This window comes from Pseudonaja textilis, chromosome Z, assembly GCF_049901715.1.
Source record: "Pseudonaja textilis isolate UNSWEBS1 chromosome Z, rPseTex1.2, whole genome shotgun sequence".
Taxonomy (NCBI): domain Eukaryota; kingdom Metazoa; phylum Chordata; class Lepidosauria; order Squamata; family Elapidae; genus Pseudonaja; species Pseudonaja textilis.
In genome coordinates this window covers 15802045-15826119 of record NC_142008.1, presented here as the reverse complement: position 1 = coordinate 15826119, position 24075 = coordinate 15802045, and the positions used below count along the sequence as shown (strand labels likewise).

Below are 24075 nucleotides of genomic sequence, written 5' to 3'. Positions count from 1 at the left end.
GCGGTTTACAGAGTCAACATATTGCCCCAAACAATCTCATTTTACTGAGTTTGAAAGGATGGAAGGCTGAGTACACATTGAGCCTGGTGAGATTCGAACTGCCAAATTGCAGTTAGTCAGCAGAGGTAGCAGTACTGCATTCTAACCACTGTGCTACCCTAGCTCAGTATGAAAAAATGAAGGAGTACAAAGTTGTTTTATGTCATTAAGGTTAAAATGAGAAATATTTGTATAAATTTGGGTCCCTTTATGGACTATTTCCCAATCCTAAGAGTAAAATGTTAAATGATGAATGTGTATGGATAAGGGATGGGTTATGGAAAATTAAGATAATTGCATGTAATATTATAGGAGATTATGAATTAGAGTTTTTTATACTTTTGAAGAAGATTGGAAGTCACTTCTTCAAATATTTATTTTTTCTTACTCTTTTACTTTTTTTTCTTCTATACACCTTTTATTGTTTTTTTCTACTTTTTTCTACAAGTGTTTGCATTCTCTTTTATTATTGTTATAAAAAGTATAAAATTAAGTTTTAAAAAAGCAATACTAGATTTAGAAATGGGAAACACAATTGGTATTAGGATGAGTTTTCACAATGAACACCACTTTTACAATCCAGTTGGCTTAAAATAGTAATATAGGTAATCCTCATTTAGTGACTCCCTTGTTTAGTGACCTTTTGTAGTTGTAATGGTAATGAAAATGTAACTTTGCAACCAATTCCTCTAATTACCACCTTGTACACATGTGTAAAGCAAAGGAAAGCTGAAATAAGTATAGTTATATTTTCACTCAGCAACCACTTCATTTAATGACTGAGTTGGTAAAGTTAGCATATTAAATGAGAACCATCTATCATCTTTACTATAATAATAATGTAATTTACTCACTGTAAAACAGCAATTGAGAACATTATCTTTTATTTTATTTTTTGGAGAAAATAATATTCTAAGACCAAATTTTGTAATACTGCTTAAGCAAAATAACAGAATGCAAGGAAACAACTCAATTTCTAATGGGGCCCTAGGCAGCACAAATACTTTTTTTTGTGTTTGTGTGTATAAGTAAGATGAACCATTATGGCACATGTTTCTAACTGTTAGTTTGTAGTGTTCGTATATACAGTGTTGGGTGACAAGCAGGGGTGGGATTCTACCAGTTCGCACCTATTCGCTAGAACTAGTTGTTAACATTCTAAGCAGTTCAGAGAACTGGTTGTTAGAAGTTGTTACTGGCCTAATCCTGTAAGGAAAGCAGGAAGGAAACATTCTGGTGTTGCTTACAGAAACTGCCTCTCCGTTAACCCTTATTAGATTCTTGGCAAGACTAGACTTCCTGTCTCAGGAACTTCTCTGGAGGTTCTTTTCCCTCTTTTGCTGGTACTTTGCTTGGGTGGAGTGACCATTCAAAGTTACAATGGCATTGAAAAAAGTGATTTATGACCATTTTTCACACTTATGACTGTTGCAGCATCCCCACAGTCACAGGAGCCCAGGCAAGGAGATGTGTGCCCAAGTCACCAAGTCACTAAGCCACACCCACAGAACCGGTTGTTAAAAAATTTGAATCCCACCCCTGGTAACAGGCAACAAAAATGGTGTTTAAGTCTGAGGGACAAAAGATGTCAGGAGAGGAACTGGAGGAACTGAATATGGACAGCTTGGAGAAGAGAAAAGAAAAGGATCACAATGATTGAAACCTTTAAATTCATTAAGAATGTGAATAAGGTTCTAGAAGACAGTATTTTCAACTTTAAGCAAAAATCAAGAATCCAGGGGCATTCTTCAAACTGACAGACCCACAAGTATTTCAAAAGTAATGTTAGAAAGTATTACTTAATAGAAAGAGTAGTGGAAGCTTGGAACCTATTACTCAATCATCAGTAACTGAGTTTAAACATGTTTCGGATAAGCATATGTTTATGTGATTTTTTTTTAACATAAAATAACATTAAAAAATTAAAAATAATAACTAATTAAAAACAAAACAAAAGCAATCAAACAATTCAAAGGATAGAGTCAATAGACCACCGGATCCTTTTCTGTTTTCAGAATTTTAATGTTGCTATGTATATCCTTGTTCATGAAACGCAGTAACCTTTGAGTGACAGTCTCAAGACTGCCTTTCACAAAGTAGTGGATTGAATTAAGACATTAAAACTAAATTTTATTTTATGTTATTATTGACTTATCATAGGAATTAAATATATCAATGCTCTTCAAACATATATTTATATTTTCCCCTTCCTGTACTTTTTAAAATTATGATTTGCAACAACTTTGGAGATCTCTACTGTCTGTATTTAAAGGTTTTGAGCATTCAAATTATGTTTTCTGTTATAATAAGGACTGTATAGAAAAATTAAGGATGTAATTTGTCTGTTATCATACACAAGATTGTAGTTTTTCAACTGTGAAATAAATGCTTTGAAGAAAAAAGAAAAGAAAAAGTATAGGAATGCCACACTAAAATAGACCAATGATGGCAAGCTGATTACAGGCCTACTTGTTCCTTGCTGTTTTTCCCAATAAGGTGCAATCCCACTCTGATTTTTGTGAATTGTTCATCAAACACAAATGACATTGTTTACTATGTTTCATTAGAAGTCCATTATATGCAAACCATTATTCAGGGAAGTTTTGTAATATCACATGAATCAAGGCAAAGTAAATGTTTTGTTTAATTACACCCTTTGCAACTAAGATGCTGTGCTTTTCAAATCCTTTTATATTGGTGATCTACATTCTGGAATTGCATGGAGGCAATCACAATAATTGTGTCTGAAAATGACCAGTTAGAAACTTGAACTGGTCATTTGAAAATGAAAGTTCTGCAGCTGCATGTGCAATCAAAATAATTATACAAGTATTTGCTGAAATAGTTGGGAGAATATGAGCCATTCTGTACACTGCCTATCAAATGACATGTCCCCTAGCAATGCAATCAGAAATGGTCCTTTGACTGGAAAGGTGGACTATTTTGACCCTGCTTAAATACTACAACATTATAGCTATTTAATTTTACAACTAAGCCCAGCCCTGCAGTTTTAAAAATGCCACGTGCTTGATGGGAAAAGGGATAAGAGTAACACAGATAATCCTTTATGGGACTTAGATCTGAAACTAATTCTCAAAAGTTCTCTGGTACACTACACAAAGTTTTAAATATGCAAAAATCAGACATCTGATTAGTGAGGGACACAAGTGGTGAATCTGCTGGAGTGAGTGATTATAATAAATGTAAACAATGAAATAAACAATATATAAATACATTTCCAAAAAGTTTAGCAATTTTGAAGAACCAAATGTGGCTTTTTGCTTCTATTTGCATTGTCCACCATGTTTCTCCATTCCCCACATCTTTCTCTCTTTCATACTGTGCTTTATATTACATTCAGTGTTCACAATGCCACTCAAAATGATTGACACAGACCCATTTTAACATCAGTCTCAATCCACTTCATGTATGATGTTTTAAGATGTATGGGTTCAACACTCTAATATATAAGGAAAGAGTTGCACTCGTAAAAGTGTCTTCAAGAATTGACCTTAGATTATATGAGCTACAAAGATTGGCAGAACTGGAAGAATCACAGTCATATTAGAACATCACCAAATAACTGCTAAATCTGTATGTTAGACGTTCAAGCCCCGACCTTTAACAAAAGATAAATAGATATCAATTTTCATTTAGAAAAAGCCAACAAACATTCTTCATTGATAGAAGCATATTACTGACCTTCTCTTCTAACTTTATTAAATAACTAATTCCTATGAAAGATCAGGTTATTTGAAAATGCCAAAATGGCAATAAATATTAAGAATTTATAATGGAAGTAAGCACAATTACTGTGAGAGTATTCCATTCTGTCATTATAGACAATACAGCTTTTATAGCTTGCAAAAGTAAAGTTTTAACGAGGACTCTTACACAGTTTATGAAGTATACTTCTCTTAGTCTTCTCCATTTATATCACAATTCAAAATTGAATGGTTAAATATGGAAAGAATTTCAAGAAAATGACCTCTCCTCCTCTCCCCCCCTTCCCCCCCCACATAAAAATACATATATACAGAAACAAGGAAATTTTAATCTACTGATGGTAAAGTAACTGCTATTAGGTTAAATAGCATGTTAGGCTTCTGTCATGTTATGATATCCTTTATTAAAAAGAAAGATGATTAACTGTTCACTTGGGGCTATTTTAAGCAAGGGTATTTTTCATTTGTGATACCACAGATTTTTCTGTACAATCAAATGGGAATTATGGCACAGGGAATATTTCTACCCAGAGTGAACTTTAGCTCTGTTGGAGGATGACCAGCTGCTATAAAGAGTGAAAGTATTTACTTGCATCGCACATTCTGATTGCTATGTTGTATATAATATGCAACACTGCATCTATGTTCTAAATCAAGCCTGCACAACATACAGAAGAGAAATGGCCATATTGATCAAGGAAAAATCCCTGTCGGCCACAAAGAAATATCTGGGACACCAATCAACTGTTTAATGGCTACGAAGCAGCAACAGCTGGAGGCATTGGAGACAATCAGCAAGATAGATTTCAGTTCAATGCTGGTGAATGTATTGACTTCAAAAAAAAAAAGTGGGTGACACAAAGCTGTTTGGTAGGTTGCAAGCATCCCATAGGCTGTATGTTCTATGGATTTTGTTTAAAATAGTTGCAACTGCCCAGAAGCATTCAGGTTTGCTCAATATTAGGGGTGCTCAAAAGTTGTGACACACCTTGGTGATTGTAAATATGTTTTAGTTACTTTACTATAATTAAGTTGTGCTTGGTAAGTAACTACATAAACATCAACTTTTTAATATATTTTTGTTACATTTCTAAGGCATGTCAATTTTTGCAACTTTTAATTTTCAAACATTAGGAGCGCTCAAAAGTTGTGGCATGCCTTGGGGATTGTAAAGATGTTTAATATAATTTGGATGTTCTTGATAAATAACTACATAAATATCATAGCTTTTTAGAGTTCTGTTTGTTTCAATTGAATGAAAGAATGAACAAATTGATGAATGAGCCGTTCTTTCAATTGCAGTACCACCCACAGAATTTGAAGAGACTTGCATTGGGGAATATTCAAGCAGAGCTAAATGGAATAAATAAATTGGCATAATAGCTCTTTAATTTAAAGGTTACATGTCATTGATTATATATAGACTGTGTGAGTTAAGTTCTGTATAGATTGTGTGAATTAAAGTTTAGTAACATTAAATTGACTGGAATCAGAATTGACCATGAATGCTATTATAACAAAAACTTTGTGAAAATGTAATTTTAAAAAAGTGTAACTGGATGGATCTAAAAAGTTACAAAGGCAAGTACTGCCTAAACATCTCAGGATAGGACATTTAGTTTGAAAACATTTTTCCATGATTCCGCTCATCTAATTCAGAAAGCAAGTACCAGAAAAAACATCTTTGTTGGTATCATAATATATGGTAGATATAAGCATTAATATATATATCAGATCATATATGTCACAAAAGACGGTTACATGTATCTATCAGCTATTAGAACAATATCCATCAGCGCTGTGGTCATCAGCACTGTGATTTCTTCAAATCTGGCGTGTTTTTACTAGGATTGACCCTAATTAAAGTAGTTCAGTAACTGAATGTAAATTGACTATTGCAGTCTTCAAAGACTGGCCTCATTTAATGTAATACAATAATGAAGTCCTACCCTGTTCCACGTCTATTTGTACTACAGTCATGTATTCTCAAGTGATGTAAAATGTGTTTAGTCCATTACTAAGTTTAAATTTCTGTTGCAATTATATAAATTACAAGATTGGGATTTCAATTATTGAAAATCAGAAGCTTGCACAATATCCCTGCAGTGTTTTAATTAACTTTCTGCTTACAGTTGAAAAACTGGTAAATCTCCATAGTGCCTCAAGTTATAATTGCAACCATAGGATTATTTATTCACTTAGGAATAATGTTTCTCCAACCACAAGGATATCATCTTAAACCGGTGACCTTAAGTAATTTTGTACACGGTCAATAGCAATATGTATGTATGTATGTATGTATGTATGTATGTATGTATGTATGTGTGCATGTATGCATGCACACATGCACGCAAACGTATATGCACACACAAACTCAACTTTGTATCATCCAAGTTTGTTGAGTTTAATATTCAGGAACTTGAAAAGAACAACTTGGTTGCTCACAAGAAAACAAAATAGTTTGTAAAAAGAAAAAATACAATGAACTTTAATTAGATCATAATTAAAGCATAATAAAAGCCCCTCTTGACAGCTATGCAAAAAAATATTGTTAAGTTATAAGACGGCACTTGGACTTGGCTGAAATATTCCAGTCAACACAGTACAGCTAGTAAGTAATCATTATTAATATGTCAAGGTAGAAACCACTAAATAGCTGATTGGTAGTCAGAGGAAGTTGCAATCTCTTTTACATCCTGTTAACTCACTGCCTATTTCTTCTGCCTTTCCCAAGTTGAAAGGAAATCTTCCTTTGGGGTTATCTTGCTTAGGGCAGTTAGAAAATTGATCATTTTCAACTTCCCTCTATTGGGAAATTCTAGGTCCTAAGATTATCTCCATCAAGATATATTTGTGTCTGTCCCATAAATGTAAATACAGAAACAATAAACTTACCTTTTCTTAACTGTATTTTAAGACGCTTGCCTATCCTTTTGGTATTATAGCCAGAGTTCAAAGCCGTATGAACTTTCTGTGGTGTTGATGACAGACCCAAAGGTGGTTTTCCTGAATTCACATTATGAGGTAGTTGTGAGTAAGAGTCCAATGCATCACCTTGATTGCTCACTTGGGGTATTTTTTGTAAAGTGTGAAGTCCAGAGTGATCGATGCCCTTATTGTCTTGATACTGGGAATCAGGACTAAAACGACTGGAATGGTAAGCATTCTTTTCGCTTTGGGACAGCTTTATATATTGTTGTTTTCTTGCAGCAGGAACCACATGGAACCAAATGATGGGAGTACGCATGGCTTGACGGAACATATGCTGTGCTCTAGGTTTTAAAACGAATGGAAAATTAACAAATTAAGACTGGCAGACTAGTAGATATTACAAGCATAATTACTGATGTTAATTAGCCATTATGAAATGACAGACATATTGTTCTAACTGAACTTGTAAACTGAAAAGGTTATTTCTTGGAATGAAATATTCACAAATGTCTTTTGTTTCTCAACTATATTCTTCTTAGGACTATTTTTTTTCAAGTTTTGCTGTTTCTACTAGTAAAATAATGGTGTTGAGATCTTGGTTGTGATGCTAAAAAATAGCATGAAACTGCAATTTTGGCAATTCTTCTCACTAAGATATTTAATATAAAATATTGTTAATCAACAAACATATGGAATAACTCTGCATGATGTCCATCTAGCATATTTCAAAATAACATATTAAACTGGAATAACTCTGCATGATGTCCATCTAGCATATTTCAAAATAACATATTAAACTGTATAGCATTTTCAGTTTACTCAGAATCATAAGCTATATAAGATGATTTTTCTATTATTTCAATGATTCTTTTTGAATCAGTTGTATTTAAGTGATGTAATTTTGGATGTAATGGTGATTAAATTGTATTATTTGAATAAGCCTTTACATCTAATTCTTTTTTTTTCTACCAGAAGTTTGTGGATTTCATCTAATTGAAAAATAGTATGGAGTAGAGATTCAAAGATCCATTCAAAAGTTTAGCATAGGATACAACAGTAAACTCTATATGTTTATGTATTGGTATTATTGCACAATACATATGCAAAAAAATCCATGGTTTGCATAGTTCATAATACTGCACTCATGAGAGATTTTGAATACAAATTAGATTTCTCTGCTTTATAAGACATATGCTCTACATTTGGAAAAATTCTAAAATATAAAAAAGGTGTCGGGGTGGGGGCAGCTTTTATGTCTAACCCATATAAAGAAGATAGTTGTTTAGTTTGCTTTGCAACATAATCTGATCACACAAAAACAAATCTAGCACTTTTTCTTCTTTTAAAAGCGTGCATTAATTAATCTGTATGCTCAGATGATATAAACTATGCAATTTTTTTCTTCCCTTTACATTTATTTTAATTAAAATATCCATGCCAATTATAACATTTTACTAGGGTGGGGGGAAATGTTGGTTCTTGTCAAGCCCCAATACTCTTCTAAGTTGTATTCTATTCCATAGTTTTACTCAAGGGTGGGATTCTACCAGTTCACATCTATTCATTAGAACCGGTTGTTAACATTCTAAGTAGGTCGGAGAAGCAGTTGTTAGAAGAAGTTACTGCCCTAATCCTGTAAGGAAGGCAGGAAGGAAACATTCTGGTGTTGCTTACAGAAACTGCCTCTCCGTTAACCCTTATTACATTCTTGGCAGGACTAGACTTCCTGTCTCAGGAACATCTCTGGAGGATTTTTTTCCTCCTTTGCTGGTATTTTGCTTGTGTGGAGTGACCAAAGTTACAATGACATTGAAAAAAGTTATTTACGACCGTTTTTCACACTTATGACTGTTGCAGTATCCCCACAGTCATGAAAGGCCAGGCAAGGAGATGCATGCCTCTATGTGAGTGATGTTGAGTTGGCCACGCCCAGCCAGTCACATGACCACCAAGCCACGCCTACGACCTAAGCCATGCCCACAGAACTGGGTGTTAAAAAATTTGAATCCCACCCCTGGTTTTACTGATTGTGGCACCTGTTATATATGTATAAGTGTATTTTGAATACAAAAATTGCTGATTTTCTTTAACAAGTAAACATAATGATTAACCAACACAATGCTTTCCTTTTCCTATATACAAGTTGATTCACTGAAGATAACAGCCATAGTAGAGGAGAGACCAAAATAAAATGATCCAGTGAAAGCAAAGCCTTGTAGAAAATTATTTTGCCTTTATAAATTGCTTCTACCTTGGAGTTTGAGCTCAAGAAAAACACAGACATGACACACAGATAAATATTATGCACTTACTGCTCAAATCTTCTATTTCGAAGGTCTCCATCGTTGATTTTAACAATACAATCATTTTCATGAAAGAGGTTTTCCTGTTCTGCTTTACCACCTTTCTCCAGTCTCTTCACTAATAGACCTAAAGTTCTGGAACAAAACATAAACTATTATTAGACAGGCAATTGCTTTTAAGGTGCACTTAAATTTTACAAAAAAGCATACACCTAACATCCTAATGTTAAAATGTTCCCACTGTCCCTTAAAATTAGCAGTTTCAGATCACAGTTAAAGTGATTATCATAAATTAACTGTACAGTAGACATTTTACATTATGAGAATAAGAAAGTTTGTCAGCACAAAGCCCACTAAATTGTTTTGTACTGTGTGGGAAAGAATGCATAGGTGCTATGTACTATCACTAATCATTTCTAGGCTTCCTTGCATTAAATTATGAGTTACAAAATATTTTTTATTTCATTTCCACTCTCCTTAGTCATTTCAGAAGAGATGCCTAAATTATTGAGAACTCCTGAAGAGTGGAAGGTGTACAGGTACACTATTTTCAGCCAGAGGAAAAGGAACAACCCAGGTAACCACAGAACAGACAACATGACTACAGTACATGGAAAGATATCAGAGCATATCATTAATCAATCATCTGTAAGCATTTTGAGAACTTTTTTTTACCTTAGATAATTTTTTTCTTAATTAAAAGAATGCTTTGAGTATGATATATATTTGACATCTGTAAAGAGTCCAACAATTGGTTCCATGATATTCTGATTACAGTAGTAAGTAATCAGAAAACACTGGATCTAAATTTGGTTTTAAAATCATGAAATAGCAATTAGGCATGAGATAGTTTAATTCAGGGAAGGAAATGTTTAGGAAATCGTGAAATCAGACAGCTAATACTGTAGAAGACATTGATAGCAAACTAAGAAAAAATCATTATATTTAATAGAATACGTACAGAGTTCATTAAGAAACAAGAACAAAAAAAATCTCTCCCTCTCACACATAGCAAGCTAACAAGTCTGTCTGGCAGGGAGATAGATAGTTGTTTGACACACCTATTCATCTCCACCCCCTGCCTTTTATCTCCAGAGCTAGGGTGGGGCTTCGCTATTAGCAGTAGCTCTGCTGTCTCAAGGATTGGCCCATAGCTTTCCACTGCTCTCCTCTCCTTTGCCTTCTGCGCATCCGCGCGGTCAGGCACCTGACACAGCTGTTCCCTTCTCTTCCTCATCAGCGACCTCCAGACCTGGGGGCTGTTGACTTTCCATCTGAGGACTGATGGATGGCCCAGGCTCTGCTTCTATCTCTATCTCTATCTCCATTCCCTCTTCCACTTCAGAGCTCTGAGATTGCCTTGATGCTAGCCCTGACTCACATGCCACCTCCTCATCTGATTTGGCTGCTGGAGGGACTGACAGTCAATAGGCCACAATATGTTAGGAGAGGTTATACTGTGTCATTTTTTTTCTGTGTGTTTTTTATGTTCATTAGTTATTTTAGTTACTGTTTTTAAATGCTATGTCAGCTGCTGAGAATCGAAATCTGGGGGTTGGTAGCCATTTCAGTTGACTAAATAAATAAAATTTAAAATGCTTTAACAATAGAATTAATTATTAAGGATGAAGGAGAATGCCCATTCACTTGAAGTGAAGAGGCAGAAACCCAACAGATAGAGATGTTTCAATTAACATATCCACTGAGCAGAAATAGATTTCACTGGTCTCTTCTAATTTATGTTTATTTATAGTCAAATTTATATATCAGATACATTTCTCTTTTGTAAACCAACCATCAAAAAAAGTCTTAATGTAGAAACTTGGGAAAATGTTTCTGCTGGAGAAACCAAATTTCAGATTGCTTATGCCTAAAATTCCCAACCGCCCCAACAATTTTAAAAATTTCAATGCAACCAGTATTCGGGAATTCTAATAAAAGTTTATCCTTGACCCTTCCAAGCAAAATTATGCAGTATGTTATCTCTGTCTACTCTTAACTTACTTAGATTTTTGTACTCTCCCAGCTACATTCCTTAATATTTTTAGAGACTTTATACCACATTTACCAACTATAGACTTATTCATTTAAAAATATTAGCTTGGAGCCAGACAAAATTAAATGCTCATAGTTCCTTTTAAAATTAATTAAACTTCTAAGAACTGTTTTAATTTCACACTGGTTTCAATATGGCTAAATTGTAGCTAGCATGCAATGCAAACTTACGTCAATATACACAGGGAAAAAATCCAACTTGGTTGCTGAATTAAGCCACTTTTCAGAATTTGCACAAAGCCCTTAATCATGAATAAACCAAAAGACAAAGCCACTAAAAAAATAAAAGTTAAAAGCAAAGTTAGAAACAGCAAAGCATGCCCTAAAATAGCTAGTTGTTTAACTGGCTGGATAATTATGCTGTAAGAACACAGCAAATGGGTTCAGCAAATTTGAAATATACTTTTGGTGCCTAACAGGCCAGGGACCAGATATTGTTTCGTTAGTATTGCTAAGATATAAATTGAGTTGGACTGCACAAGTAAACTGCATTAGTGACCCTGACTGCAAGAGGAAAAATGAATATATGAAGCAGAGACAAGAAAGAGCACAGGATATAAGGAACAGAGAATCTGAACTGATTTTTAATGTTTATTGCTCGATTTTTTAAAAGTTTCCTTTTATGTACAAGTAATTTTATTTTAAGAGGTGGGAAGATTTTTTTTTAAAAAAATAAAGTGGACTGTGTTGTTACAGTTATGTTAATTCAATTATATTCAATTTTACTCAAGAGAGACATCTGTTTCAGCACATACAAGGTACAGTGCATAGAGAGAGCTACACTTTGATATGCCTAGGACAATCTTGCTTATAGACTGAGGCATTTGCACTGCCTAATGTTATTAGGGTACATTGCTTTCTTCATACAGCTGGGTGGCAGTTGGGGTCATTCAAATATTCAAAGCAACAGTGCATATTAATGCAAGAAATTTGAGACATCAAAAATAGATTAGCTGATTATTTCCAGATTTATCCTGATTACAATTTAAATATACAAGAGGAATGTTAACATATGTGGCAGAGTGTATTTTATTTATATAATCAAACTAATAAAGTTAGTAAAAAGGCATTGATGAAAGAATTAATCTCTGAACTTTTCAGATGCATGTGAATGGTACACTTAGCTGTAACTTAAGAATATATTAAATCTGATTCCAGTTTGCAGGGCTTCAGCGGCAGGCAGGAATCCGCGATCATGTGCAGGCCTGCGCTCGCCGCTGGAGCGTCCCGAGCCAGTCTGGCTTCGGGGCTAAGCCACCCTGTAGAGGTGGCAAAAAGGGGGAGATCCCAGCAGGGTCGAGGAAAGCCGCATCTTTCCTCCCCAGCTGGCTAAACTCCCTTTCCCGAAGGCGGTAAGAGCGGCAGTCAGAAATGAAGCACTCATCCAGAAAAGAAAGTGCAGGAGGAAGTTAAGAAGTGAAAGTTTTGGCTGACTGGGATAAGAAGCAACTACCAAGGTATCCTGGAATTTAAATTTTAAAAAGATACATCGCTCCCAAAGAAGATTCGGAAGCAGTGAATGAAAGGGAAAAGGGAAAGTTGTTTTATTTCACTCTCCTTCCTTACGTTGACAGCGAATAGAGATAAATGAGAAATCGGAAAAACCCGCTTTGGCATCAAGAGGTAATTAAACTGGATAATTAATTGTCAAGGGGACAATAAGGATTTCTGAATATATATAAAAAAACCCTTTTTTTTGCTGTAAGTGGGAAGGGGGAGGAAAAGAATAAGAATGGGAATTGGAAGGAGGAGACCGCCTGGAATTTAAAAGAATCTGATTAAATTCTAACAAGACTTCTAAAAGATACATCTTAACTGGAACTTTGTAACTAAATAGTAACCCCAGGAAGAGAAAGTGAAAAAAGAAGAAAGTGTTAAAAGAAACAGCTTGTGTGTATTTGGATTGCTTGGTGACTTTGGGACTTTTGGAAATTATATTTGAATGACTAAAAACACTTGGGTGAGAATGGAGACTTTAAGACCCCCAAAAATATCCAAAAAAGGGAAAAATAGGTGATAGAATGTTAGAAAGCAACAGAAAATGGGAACACAGAAGAGGGAAATGGAGGTGGAAAGACAAGGGGGTAAAAGGGCAGAGAGAAGAAGCAAGGGAGGAAGGGAGGGAAGAGAAGCTACAAAAGCGTGGAGCAAGATGTAAAGAAATAGGACTTATTTACAGATACTGGGTAAAAATTTAACTGAAAAAGTGATTCTGCAAAGGTACGTAAGATTGTATTGTTATATTTGTATTAGAAATAATGTTAGAAAATTGGAAACAACATATAATTAAAAAGTGGGATAAAATACTCAGTGTAATTTAGTGAAACTTTTATGAACAAAATAAATGAAATATAATAAATGAGAGAATTGAACTAGGAAGGAATGGGAACATTTTAATGATATAATGTTTTAAAATATGACTAAAGTGGGGGGAAGTAACTATGGAAAGTTTATAAGTGTTTCCATAGAAGTATAATACTTATTTGAAAAGTAATGTGTAAAATGTTTAAGATTTAAATGAATATTAATATTAACGATAGATTTGAATTGGTATGCATTGTTGTTTTAATTATATTATATATTTATAATTTTTTCTCTTTTTAAAATATAGTGTATAACTTTAGACCGTACTAAGCAGAATCCGAATGGAAGTTATGTATTATACTATGTGTTATAAATTTAGGGGAAAGATATAAAGGCGTCATACTCCAATCAGTGATTACAGGAGAAATTTTGTTTAATGAGAAAAGATAATAGATAGCTGGAAACGGGACAGACAAAGAATATAAGTATAAAGATCTGAATTAAGATGAAATAAATAAAATAAAATTAAGAAAGTTAAAAGAGGGGAGAAGCTATATAGAAAATGCAGAATGGTAATAAGATATGGAATGGTATACAAAATGAACATGAATTTGAATTTGTGTCTGTACAAAGAGATGTAACCCTGGATCAAGCTGCTTTCAAAAAAAATGTCTTATGTTTTTATGTTTTATGTTTTGTTTGTTTATGTTTGTCTTTAAAAATCAATAAGTTTTTTATAAAAAAAAAGAATATATTAAATCTGTTGTGTTTTATGTACAAACTTGCAACTGAACTTCCTTTCTGTCCAATCATGTCCATTAGGTAGAAAGAAGAAAAAGAAGGATTCAGGCAACTCTGGATATGATCTTGGGGTGGGGAGATTTCATACCACAGGAAAAGAAATAAGTGGAAAATAAAGGCTCCAAGGAAAATAAAAGAAGTGTTCTGGTTAATGAAAATAATGCCAATCAAGTGGCTATTGAAAAATTGCTTTGTTATACAGCCTTGTTACATAGCAATGATGGTGATGATAATTATTTTTTTTCCAATAAAGGCATTAGACAAAGTAGACTACAATCTACTTCTTGGTATGCTGGAAAAAAAAGTGGGATAGATAGCATCACCTCCAGTTGGATTCACAACTGGCTGACAAACCGTATTCAACAAGTAGTCCTTAATGGGTCTAAGTCTACATGGAGGGAAGTAAGCAGTGGGGTGCCACAAGGTTCCGTCTTAGGCCCAGTACTTTTCAATATCTTCATAAATGACTGAGATGAAGGAATAGAAGGGGAACTTACCAAATTTGCAGATGATATTTATTGTTTATATAATGTAATACTTTGGCTTATACCCACAAATCTACAATAGAATTTTCTCTAAATATTACACTAGCTCATTGATTTGGAAGTCATTAAAAATCTGCATATTAATTTTAGCCTGTTCCTTTGGTTGCTTTTACTCCACTGAACTGACCAACACAACAGTGTTGCCTTGGGTTGTGATACTTTAAAATACAAGTGTCACGTCACATCACGTTGCTGTCACATGATATATTGCAATATTTTTTTCCCTTCGCAGAGCTAGGGTAGGTGTGGCTTGCATGTGATGCATCTGGTCTGCGAGCTTTCAGTTTGATACCCCTGTTTTAGAAATACAGGTAGTCCTCAACCTACGACCACAACTGAGCCAAAAATTTATGTTGTTAAATGAGAAATTTGTCAAGTAAGTTTTGCTCTATTTTATGACTCTTCTTGCCATGCTTGTTAAGTGAATCACTGCAGTTGACAAATTTGTAACATGGTTGTTAAGTAAATCTGGCTTCCTCATGGACTTTGCTTGTCAGAAGGTCAAAAAGGTGATCACATGACCCTGAGGCCCAGCAACAGTCATAAATATGAACCAGTTGCCAACCATCTGAATTTTCATCACAAGATCATGGGGATGGGGGAGAGTTTGTAACTCTGAAAAACAATCGTAAGTCACATTTTTCATTGCCATTGTAACTTTGAACAGTCACTAAATGAACTGTTGTAAGTCAAGGTCTACCTTTATTACACTTATGAGGGGCTGTCTCTATACATAAAGTTCGCAACATTCCCAAATCTGGATATTCATTGTTGATTGGTACAAATCTAAAGAGTAGGACTCTGCAGCATTTTGAGATGAACCTAAGAAGCTCTGAATTAAATTTTGCCTTAGGCGCAAAAGCCAGTTGAGTGACTCTCACTGTCTTTCAAATGTAAGACAAAGGTACCAGCAAAGCCACTTTCAAACTGAAAGAACTTGAATCAGAAGTAAGGTTGTACCCCTGGACAATAATGAGAATTGACAGAGAAAAGTGGTTTAGAAATATTGGAGTGATAGAGGAAAACATTTCTCCTTATCTGTGATACCCCTTTTCAAAGAGGCTACCTACCAATCAGCTAGAAACAAAGGGAGGAGACAAAGGAAACCATGACTTGAGAAGATAGAAATGTGTGTCCTGGCTCTTTTCTTTGGGGATTATGATTTCTAACAAGTATAAAACATATATACGTACATGGACATAAATGCATACAAATATGTGCGTGAAAGTATTCATAGGTGTAAGTGGAATCTTCAGGACTGGTTTTAGCCAGAGATGTCTATTACATGTTTTTCTATAGATTTTTTTTTCTAATTTCAATTATTTAAATGGAGTATTCCATGAAGCCAATGTTTCACTTAAAGTTCTCCATCTCCTTTTTATTGTTTTGCTGATGACATTTTTCTGCTGTTCGATTCTTGTTGGCTCAATGGCCAAATCATGTAAAACGCCACTGAATTCCTACTTCCCTTTTATCTAGACCAGGTATGTCCAATCTGTGGCCAATGAGCCACATACAGTCTGACAGCTAGTAATGCTAATACAGATCCACAAAACTTTACCCCAAAAACTTTAACCTTAGACTGTCTACTACTGACCTCACCCCTTTCCTAAGAGGTCTATAGGGGATGTGCATAAGCACACCAACGTGCCTACCGTCCCTGTCCTATTGTTTCTTTTCTTTTCTTTTTTTATTTTTCTTATATGTATCCATGTATTCATAACTCTGCTTTTACTTATACCTATTATCTTGTAAGCAATTGACAAAAATAAATAAATAAAAATAAATAAAATAAAACTGTAAACTTTTAACATGATTTGGATAAATGTCTATCATTTTAACTGATCCAACTAAGGTGAAAGTATATGTTTATGCAGTGCTGGGATTCAGCCAGTGTGTATCAGTTCAAGAGAACTGGTTGTTAAATTACACCCCCTTCTGCTATCAAAGTGGACCCTAGGTCCTGCACTGCAATGGAGAAACGGGAAATGGAGTCGCCAGCACAAGGGAAGGACAAGACCGCTTTCCCTCTTTCTTCTCACTGCTGGTCCTCCTTCCCTCATGCCAGCCACTCTATTGCCCATTTCTCCATTGCAGCACAGCACAGCACCCAGGATCCACTTTGATAGTGGGTGGTAGTGGTTAACAACTGATTCACCAAGGGTCAGATTGGGCGATGCCTCCCACGACAGCCAACCTGACCCTGCGTGAACTGGTTGTTAAATTATTTGAATCCCACCAAGATTCTGCCAAGGTAATTTGGAAAAGAAGCATGGTATTCACCAACAAGAGTATAAATATGATGAGATAGTTTGTAATATAACTAGTAAAAGAAGGAATGGATATAAATTACCAAGAAAGTAAAAAGAGCAATATTTTAAAGAAATAAATTATTTCCAAAATGTAAGGCCTCTCTTTTGTTGTATTCTGCTTCCAAAGACTATATAGATAAATCCATTGTATTTTCTGGAAATAATGCAGAAGCAATTTTAAATTCCCCAATCTACCCTAAACCCTGTTATTCCCATAATGTCTTTCATCCAAATACTAACTAAACCCAATCCTGCTTAGATTTCAAACTCAGACAATGGCAGCTTGTTGCTCTATCTTCTAAAACTCATTGCTCATTTATTGATCCCATTATCCATATTTAACAATATTAGTAGAATGGTAAGAATGATAAGTAGAATTTCACTTCCAAAAAATCATGGAATTGCCAGATTATGTTCAGGCTGACACCTACTGATAAGATAGTACTATATTGATTATTCCAAAAATTGTGCATTTAATATATTTTTATTTCCTAATATCTAAGATAAAAAATATCAGCAATGAATAAAATACATTATCTTTTAATACCGTTCTGTCTGTGACAACTACAATACTTCACAGAACTGGGATAGTCCCAACAATTAATGAACAGAGCAAGGATAAATCACAAAACTTTTCTTCAACAAAAATTCCTAACCTCCTGACCCACAAAGCTGTATTGTTACTGGCATTTCCTGAATGGGGTTTTAAAAATCTGGCAGAATCCTTTTAATGCTAGTGTCAATAAAGTGTCACTGAGATGTGTGTTTAAATGTATAGGAATATCTGCTCTGTAAAGAAATTATGAGGTCCTCTCAGAGAAGTAAATATTTTTCCTTTCTATAGTGATAGAACCTCATTTATTTAGACTTTAAAGCAGCATGAAGCACAAAACACGAAATTCCATTGATGAAACAGTGAAGTTTGTAGAGACTGTGTAGCAAACTTAAAAACTAATCTTACACAGTAGGGGTTCCCAACCTCAGGGCCATGGACTGCTACTGGTCCATGGCCTGTTAGGAATCAGGCCACCCAGGTGGAAGTGAGCAGAGGGTAAGCAAACAAAACCAATCATCCCTTCCCAGTCTGTGGAAAACTTGTCTTCTACAAAACCAGTCCTCGGTGCCAAAAAGATTGGGGCCTTCTGTTCTACCAGATAGATCCATGACTGAAATAAATGATATTCGACCAAATTATACCTTCTCTTTGTTGCAAAGAAGGTCATTTCACATTTCACAGAAATAAGCTGCCTTAATCCTGAAAAAATGGACATAGAGTATACTGGGTCTTTTTATTGCTTCATATTATTCTAAAAATATAAACTGCAGCTACTCTCATATTTTCTGAATTGCTCACAAGTAAAGAGAAAATTAAATATTTCAGAAAAGCCATACTTTTTGATCAAAGCATCTTATCAACTGTCGAAACCATCACTTGTACTTGGAATTCTGATATGAAGAATGGCTATTCAATGAGCCACTTTGGTTTAGTGGTTAAGGTGAGCGCCTAAAAACCAGGAGCCAGGGATTTCTAGCTGCACCTTAGGCATAAAAGCCAGCTGGGCAACTTTGTGCCAGTCATTTTCTTTCAACCCAACTCAGCTCACAAGGTGGTGGTTGTTGTGGGGAAAAGAGGAGGAGGAAGGAGAATTAGGCATATTTTCTGCCTTCGGTTATTTATAAAGTAACAAAAACAGAATTGTTTTTAAAAATTCAAATAAATAAATAAAAGCACATGATGCATCTGATGTTCCCTTTTATTTTTTCACAGAAAGCTATTGTAAGAAAATTTTCAGCTTTTTTTTCCCAGAGTATCTCAAGACGTTGTATATTCTTCAGGATTATATTGAAATGAGTGCCGAGAATGACTTATTTTTATATCATAATAAAAACATTCTGTGGAACAAAAACTCTTCTATTTATCAAGGGTTTTTAAAAGCAGATAAAATATATTTCTTCTACAATAACATTGGCTTTTAATCAACTTAAAGTGGAATTCTTCATAGTTATGTGGACTAGTCAAAACACAGCATCACATCCGTTTATAATCCAGGATTCTATTTATAAATGTACATTTGATTTTTTCCCACCAGGATGATGTAAAATATAAATGCACTGCTAACAGTAACCTTTTCCCCCCTATTTCTCCTCAAGTCCTAATTACATTATTGACGAAGTATAAGAGTTGGATTTTACACTACAAACTTGCAAATTTTGGTACAGAATCATTTAATTTTCCAAGTACATTTAATCACAGAACCTGAATGCCAGAATTCTACTGAATAAAGTAAGCATTGATATTTTAATTCAGTTCCCTGACAAAATATGGCATTATTGGTAATATATTCATTTAACCCATCACCTGGTTCTTTCCTTGTTTTTTGGATGTGGTGCAATATAATACACTCATGTTCAGCAACAAATAAAAAATGTGTGCTATATTTTATATAGCTAACTTTATTTAACACTACCTTGATTATAATTTTTTTCCTTCCATGTTTGAGTGAAAAAGAACCCACAGAATGCTGTCAAGATTTCAGATGTTGCTAGTCTTTAAATTATAATCTTGCAACTTGCAAAAGGTGGTGCACTATTTCTAATATCCGACTAAGGTGAAACACAAGAAGCTTTTTATGAGGCTGTGACAGAAATAATTTACATTCTTGCAGTCCAGCTTCATATTAGGACAGAATATAACTTTTTATATATAAATTAGAACCAGTTTCTGCCATTTTCATCTTGGCTAACTGAGCTGTATTCAGAAAAGATTTCTTAGGGAAAGTCAGTAAGACTTTCTGCGGAAAGAATCATGTTTCTATTTCAAATAGACACACTCTTCTTATAAAGTATAAACTGCCCATAATTGTTCTGGAAATGGGCAGTCAATCAACCAACCAACCTATAAATCAATCAATCAGATAAAAACAAAAACCAATGCATCTAAGAAAATAAATCAATTAAAAACCTATATGGTACATTACCTTCCGCCTCGAGCACTGAGAGGAACTACATGGATCCCCAAAGGTCCACCATCATTGGAAACTTCAACGAGCTTCACCATTTCACTGTGAGACAATGATGAATGAAGGAATGTGAACATGGACCAAAAAATGACAAATAAACATCTACAAAAATACAAACTCAAAAACAAAAATACAGACATTTGAAAACTAGTAGAGATAAAAACAACATTGATTCCTACATACCTCAGTAATAATCTGTCAGCATGAAAGAAAATCCATAATAAAAAATAATAATTTCATTAGTTATTCAAGTAAAATGCATTTGTGTAACTATACTAAGTCAATATACTAATTGTATTATGTCCAACAGCGAAATAACTTTGACATGGGCTTTTCTAGCAATTAGGTGTCAAACTAGGACTAAAACAAATTGTCCTAAAGAAAACAGAAAGTTCCATTTCTTTTTGTTTTCCCATATGTTTCCATAAATCTTTAAAAATAACATAAATATAAATTGAAACAGTATTGTATATGGGTGAAAAGCCTAACTAGATAAATGTTGTCTTGGCATAATTGCCACTGTAATTATTTCCAAATTTTATAAATTAATAATTTGTACTATAAATCTCTCGGTCCTTTTTAGCTGTTTAATGAAAACATAAACAGTTATACCTTCTTAATTAATATTAAAAATCAGGATGAATTGATCTTCTTCAAACCTTGTTTGATATTTTTTTTAAAAAACTGATCCAATGTAACACTTCAGTCAATCGGAACTTATTTCAAATTGAGAATTATCAGAATAATATGCAAACGACAGTCAATTCAATGATTCCCCATAATCACTTTAATAGCCATATAAGAATCACATCAATGATTGAATTTGCAAATGCAATGTTTAAACCATAATGGAAAACTGGTTTTTGCCTTATACGTTAAACATTCACTGTCACAAATTCTCACACATCACCAAAATAGAAATATCTGTGATAGTTTCCAACTGTCTGCGAATTCTGACACTGTTCTAAACTATTTTTAGTTCAGGCTTATCAAAGCTAAACAATCATAATTTATGAATACATCTAGATTTGTAAAACAGCATATTCCATTCAGCTATAATTTCTATTCAGCTATAATATTCTTTGGCAAATCCTTATGTAGGCGTACATCAAAATACATATAAATTCATTTGCTTTCATTTCATGTATAACTACTCATTTTAACACATTATTTTCAAAGCCTCTTTGAAATAGTTTGTTTTCATCACATGTTTTTATTATCCAATTTTGTAACAGGGATAATGAAATAATGAAATTCTGTGTGCAGTCTGGGTTTTCCTTGGCTGAATTTTAATATTAGCTTCAGGTTATTGATGTTTTTTTTGAATATAGAGAAATCTGGATTGCATATTAAAATTGATCAGTACTTATGTGCAATCACACGCACCATGTACAACCATACATAACATTATTGATATAAACTGAGCTATAGAAGGCACGATCAGGATGCAGCCAACTTCTTAGAAGAGAGTGCATTTTTACCTTTTTGCAATAAGTAAATGTTATTCAAATAATGAAATTAGTTCTCTTTGTATCATTAATACAGAAATTTTATTTACATCTTATTAATTTCAATACATTTGTAACTTATATATATTTTCCATTAAACTGTTTTAAGAATGTAAGGCCAGCTTATCTTTTGCAATCAGAAACTAAACTGTGTTCTGCATCACAACCTTTGGAGTTTTCAGTGAGCTAAACAGTTATCTAAATGTGGCACATCTGAATGGCAACTCTTATTCCCAATGCAGCATTAAAAACTAATTTTTAAACATGAGAAATATTTCAAAAGCAGCTTGTCAGATATCACAGGGAGGAAAGTGTTATTTTTTTCTACCTCTACAGCTTTTCAGTTTCTTTCTGCAAGGAATATTTAAACATTCTCCTAGTCTTCTTGTAATTCAAATGTAGTTCATTTCCTAATCATTCTGTCTTACCCTTTCTTTGTGCTATTTGCTTGGTTCTCCTGCTTAGCTATTTTTTTATATATATATATATAAATATATATATATATATATATTATATATTTATATATATAAAAGAAGAGCTTTTCCAGATAAACTGATTTGTGCCTCATTCTAATCCTTTCCAGCCAGCACACATTACAATGTAGTTTTTAAATTATATAGCAGCAACTGTAAATGGAAGCCACAAAAGAGGGAAGGGTTCTAGAAAATGGTCAAATTGACTTCTCATTATTTGTTCAATGATTTTCTCTTTCTCTCTGCACTGCTTGAATTATCCAATATCCACTTATTGTGTTAAAAATGAGCAAGTCCAATAGTAATCATTTATATATCATAATGGATTCTTTCCAGATGTATTTTCAAGTACAGAACTGTAACTATCAACGTTACATGTAATGGTTAGTAAAAGATACCAATTTCACAAGTTGATTTTGTATTTTGGCACATATGTGTTTTCCATTCATTAGAAAATAACAGATATCATTATAAATGTCTCAAATCCTGCAAAGCATTCAGATTTTGAAAACAATTCTGCAAAATTTTACTGACAGACTCTTTTCATGAGGACTTCATTCACTAAGATTAAAGAGATATTTGCAGACCCATAATGCAAAGATCTAGCTTTTTGGACAAGCCTTTAAAGCTAGAATGGTAGAACGAAGAAGATTATCAGCAGCCAAATTGGTAAGCTCAGCTACAACAAACTTAAGTATATTATCAGAAGACTTGTAAATCCTTATTAGTGTCAGGCAGAAATCAGGTGTGGCTTGGCGCAAAGAGACAGAGTTCAGGTTACCACTCTTAAAAATACATGTTTATTCAGCTGAACAAAGGCAGGTCCTCCCATAAGATTGGAAGAACCTTGAATGTAGTTTGAAGCAAACTTGTATAAGATTTCTTGATTTTACCTAAGAGGAAGCTGGTATACAGTTCTCAGTGAAGGTATAGAAATTTACTAAAATATTTGTGCATGCATCTTGTGGTCTTTTATCATGTGCTTAGTTCACAAGCTTGTAATTTATGAAACTTTCCACAACATCAAACTTTATTTCGGCCATTTCAACATAAGAACATTTTAGCAAATCATCAGAGTTATCAGAATCTTGAGATCAACATTAGGGACAGTCATTATGGGAGGTGGGGGAGAATCTATGTACTCACTGAGAGCTAAAGCCAATTTTATGATGCACAATCAATCACATAATCAAAAAGAGGTATCTGTGATGTGTCAACCCAATGTGTTGTGAAAATTATTTTTTTCATTGTCAAAACTAAATAGCCTTTTTCAAAAACAAGGAATATTTCCCTTCTTAGTCAAGAGGAACCTAATACATACACTTGATTGGAGGATATTTTAACCTGTATCCAAATATTAATATAATAATTAATCCCATAGTCAGCCAGGTGTTTAGACTGCAATTGGCATCAGTCCATCACCACATATATACATATGCAGGTATGTACCCGATCTGTCCACAGATGTTCAGGACTTCTAAGGTATCCAAGACACCTTGTTGACCCAGCCAAGAACAGATTCAGTATAGATTTCTGAAAATCAGAAATCTCCAACCCTCAGTATGCAGGCCAGTTGGGAACCGGATTACGTAAGTAGCAATAAGTGCATGAAGCTCATTTGCATATGAACTGGATTAGGTTGCATATTACAAACCATCATCTTCCCTACCCACCACCTCATACTATCACTGTGGTCCATGGAGTCAGAAAGGTTGGGGATCACTGCTGTATGTTACACCTCATTGTATTATCTCGCTCTTCAGATGAGACTTGTCTAATGTGGCTTCACCTGTGGCATAGCGCCCATTTTGTTCAAATTACACAAGGCCTACAACATGACAAGTTAGCACCTCAGTGGTATTTATTCTAACAAATCACAGATTTTGTCCACAGTGATTTGTATTGAATCTGGTCCTTCAGCTCTTCCAAAGGTATAGTCATCACTATTGTAACTGAATTCATCCACTTTACTAGTAGTTATTCTATTGCTTTCTATCCTTCTGCTTTTCGAGACCTAGAGTTTCCTTTAACAGTAGCATTTATGCTTATATATGCTTTA

General features: G+C 34.1%; 1 protein-coding gene across 22 annotated transcripts in view; it reads right to left on the bottom strand.

The window, feature by feature from the left end:
• PARD3 (par-3 family cell polarity regulator) overlaps window positions 1-24075 on the bottom strand; it is a 612541-nt gene that overhangs the window by 264305 nt on the left and 324161 nt on the right. For all 22 annotated transcript variants that reach the window (XM_087915556.1, XM_026710113.2, XM_087915560.1 and 19 more), the window contains 3 exons: window positions 19994-20077; window positions 9008-9133; window positions 6660-7036 (listed from right to left, as the gene is read on the bottom strand). In XM_087915556.1, the coding sequence (XP_087771682.1) occupies window positions 6660-7036; window positions 9008-9133; window positions 19994-20077 (587 nt within the window). The remainder of the gene's footprint in view (window positions 1-6659; window positions 7037-9007; window positions 9134-19993; window positions 20078-24075) is intronic.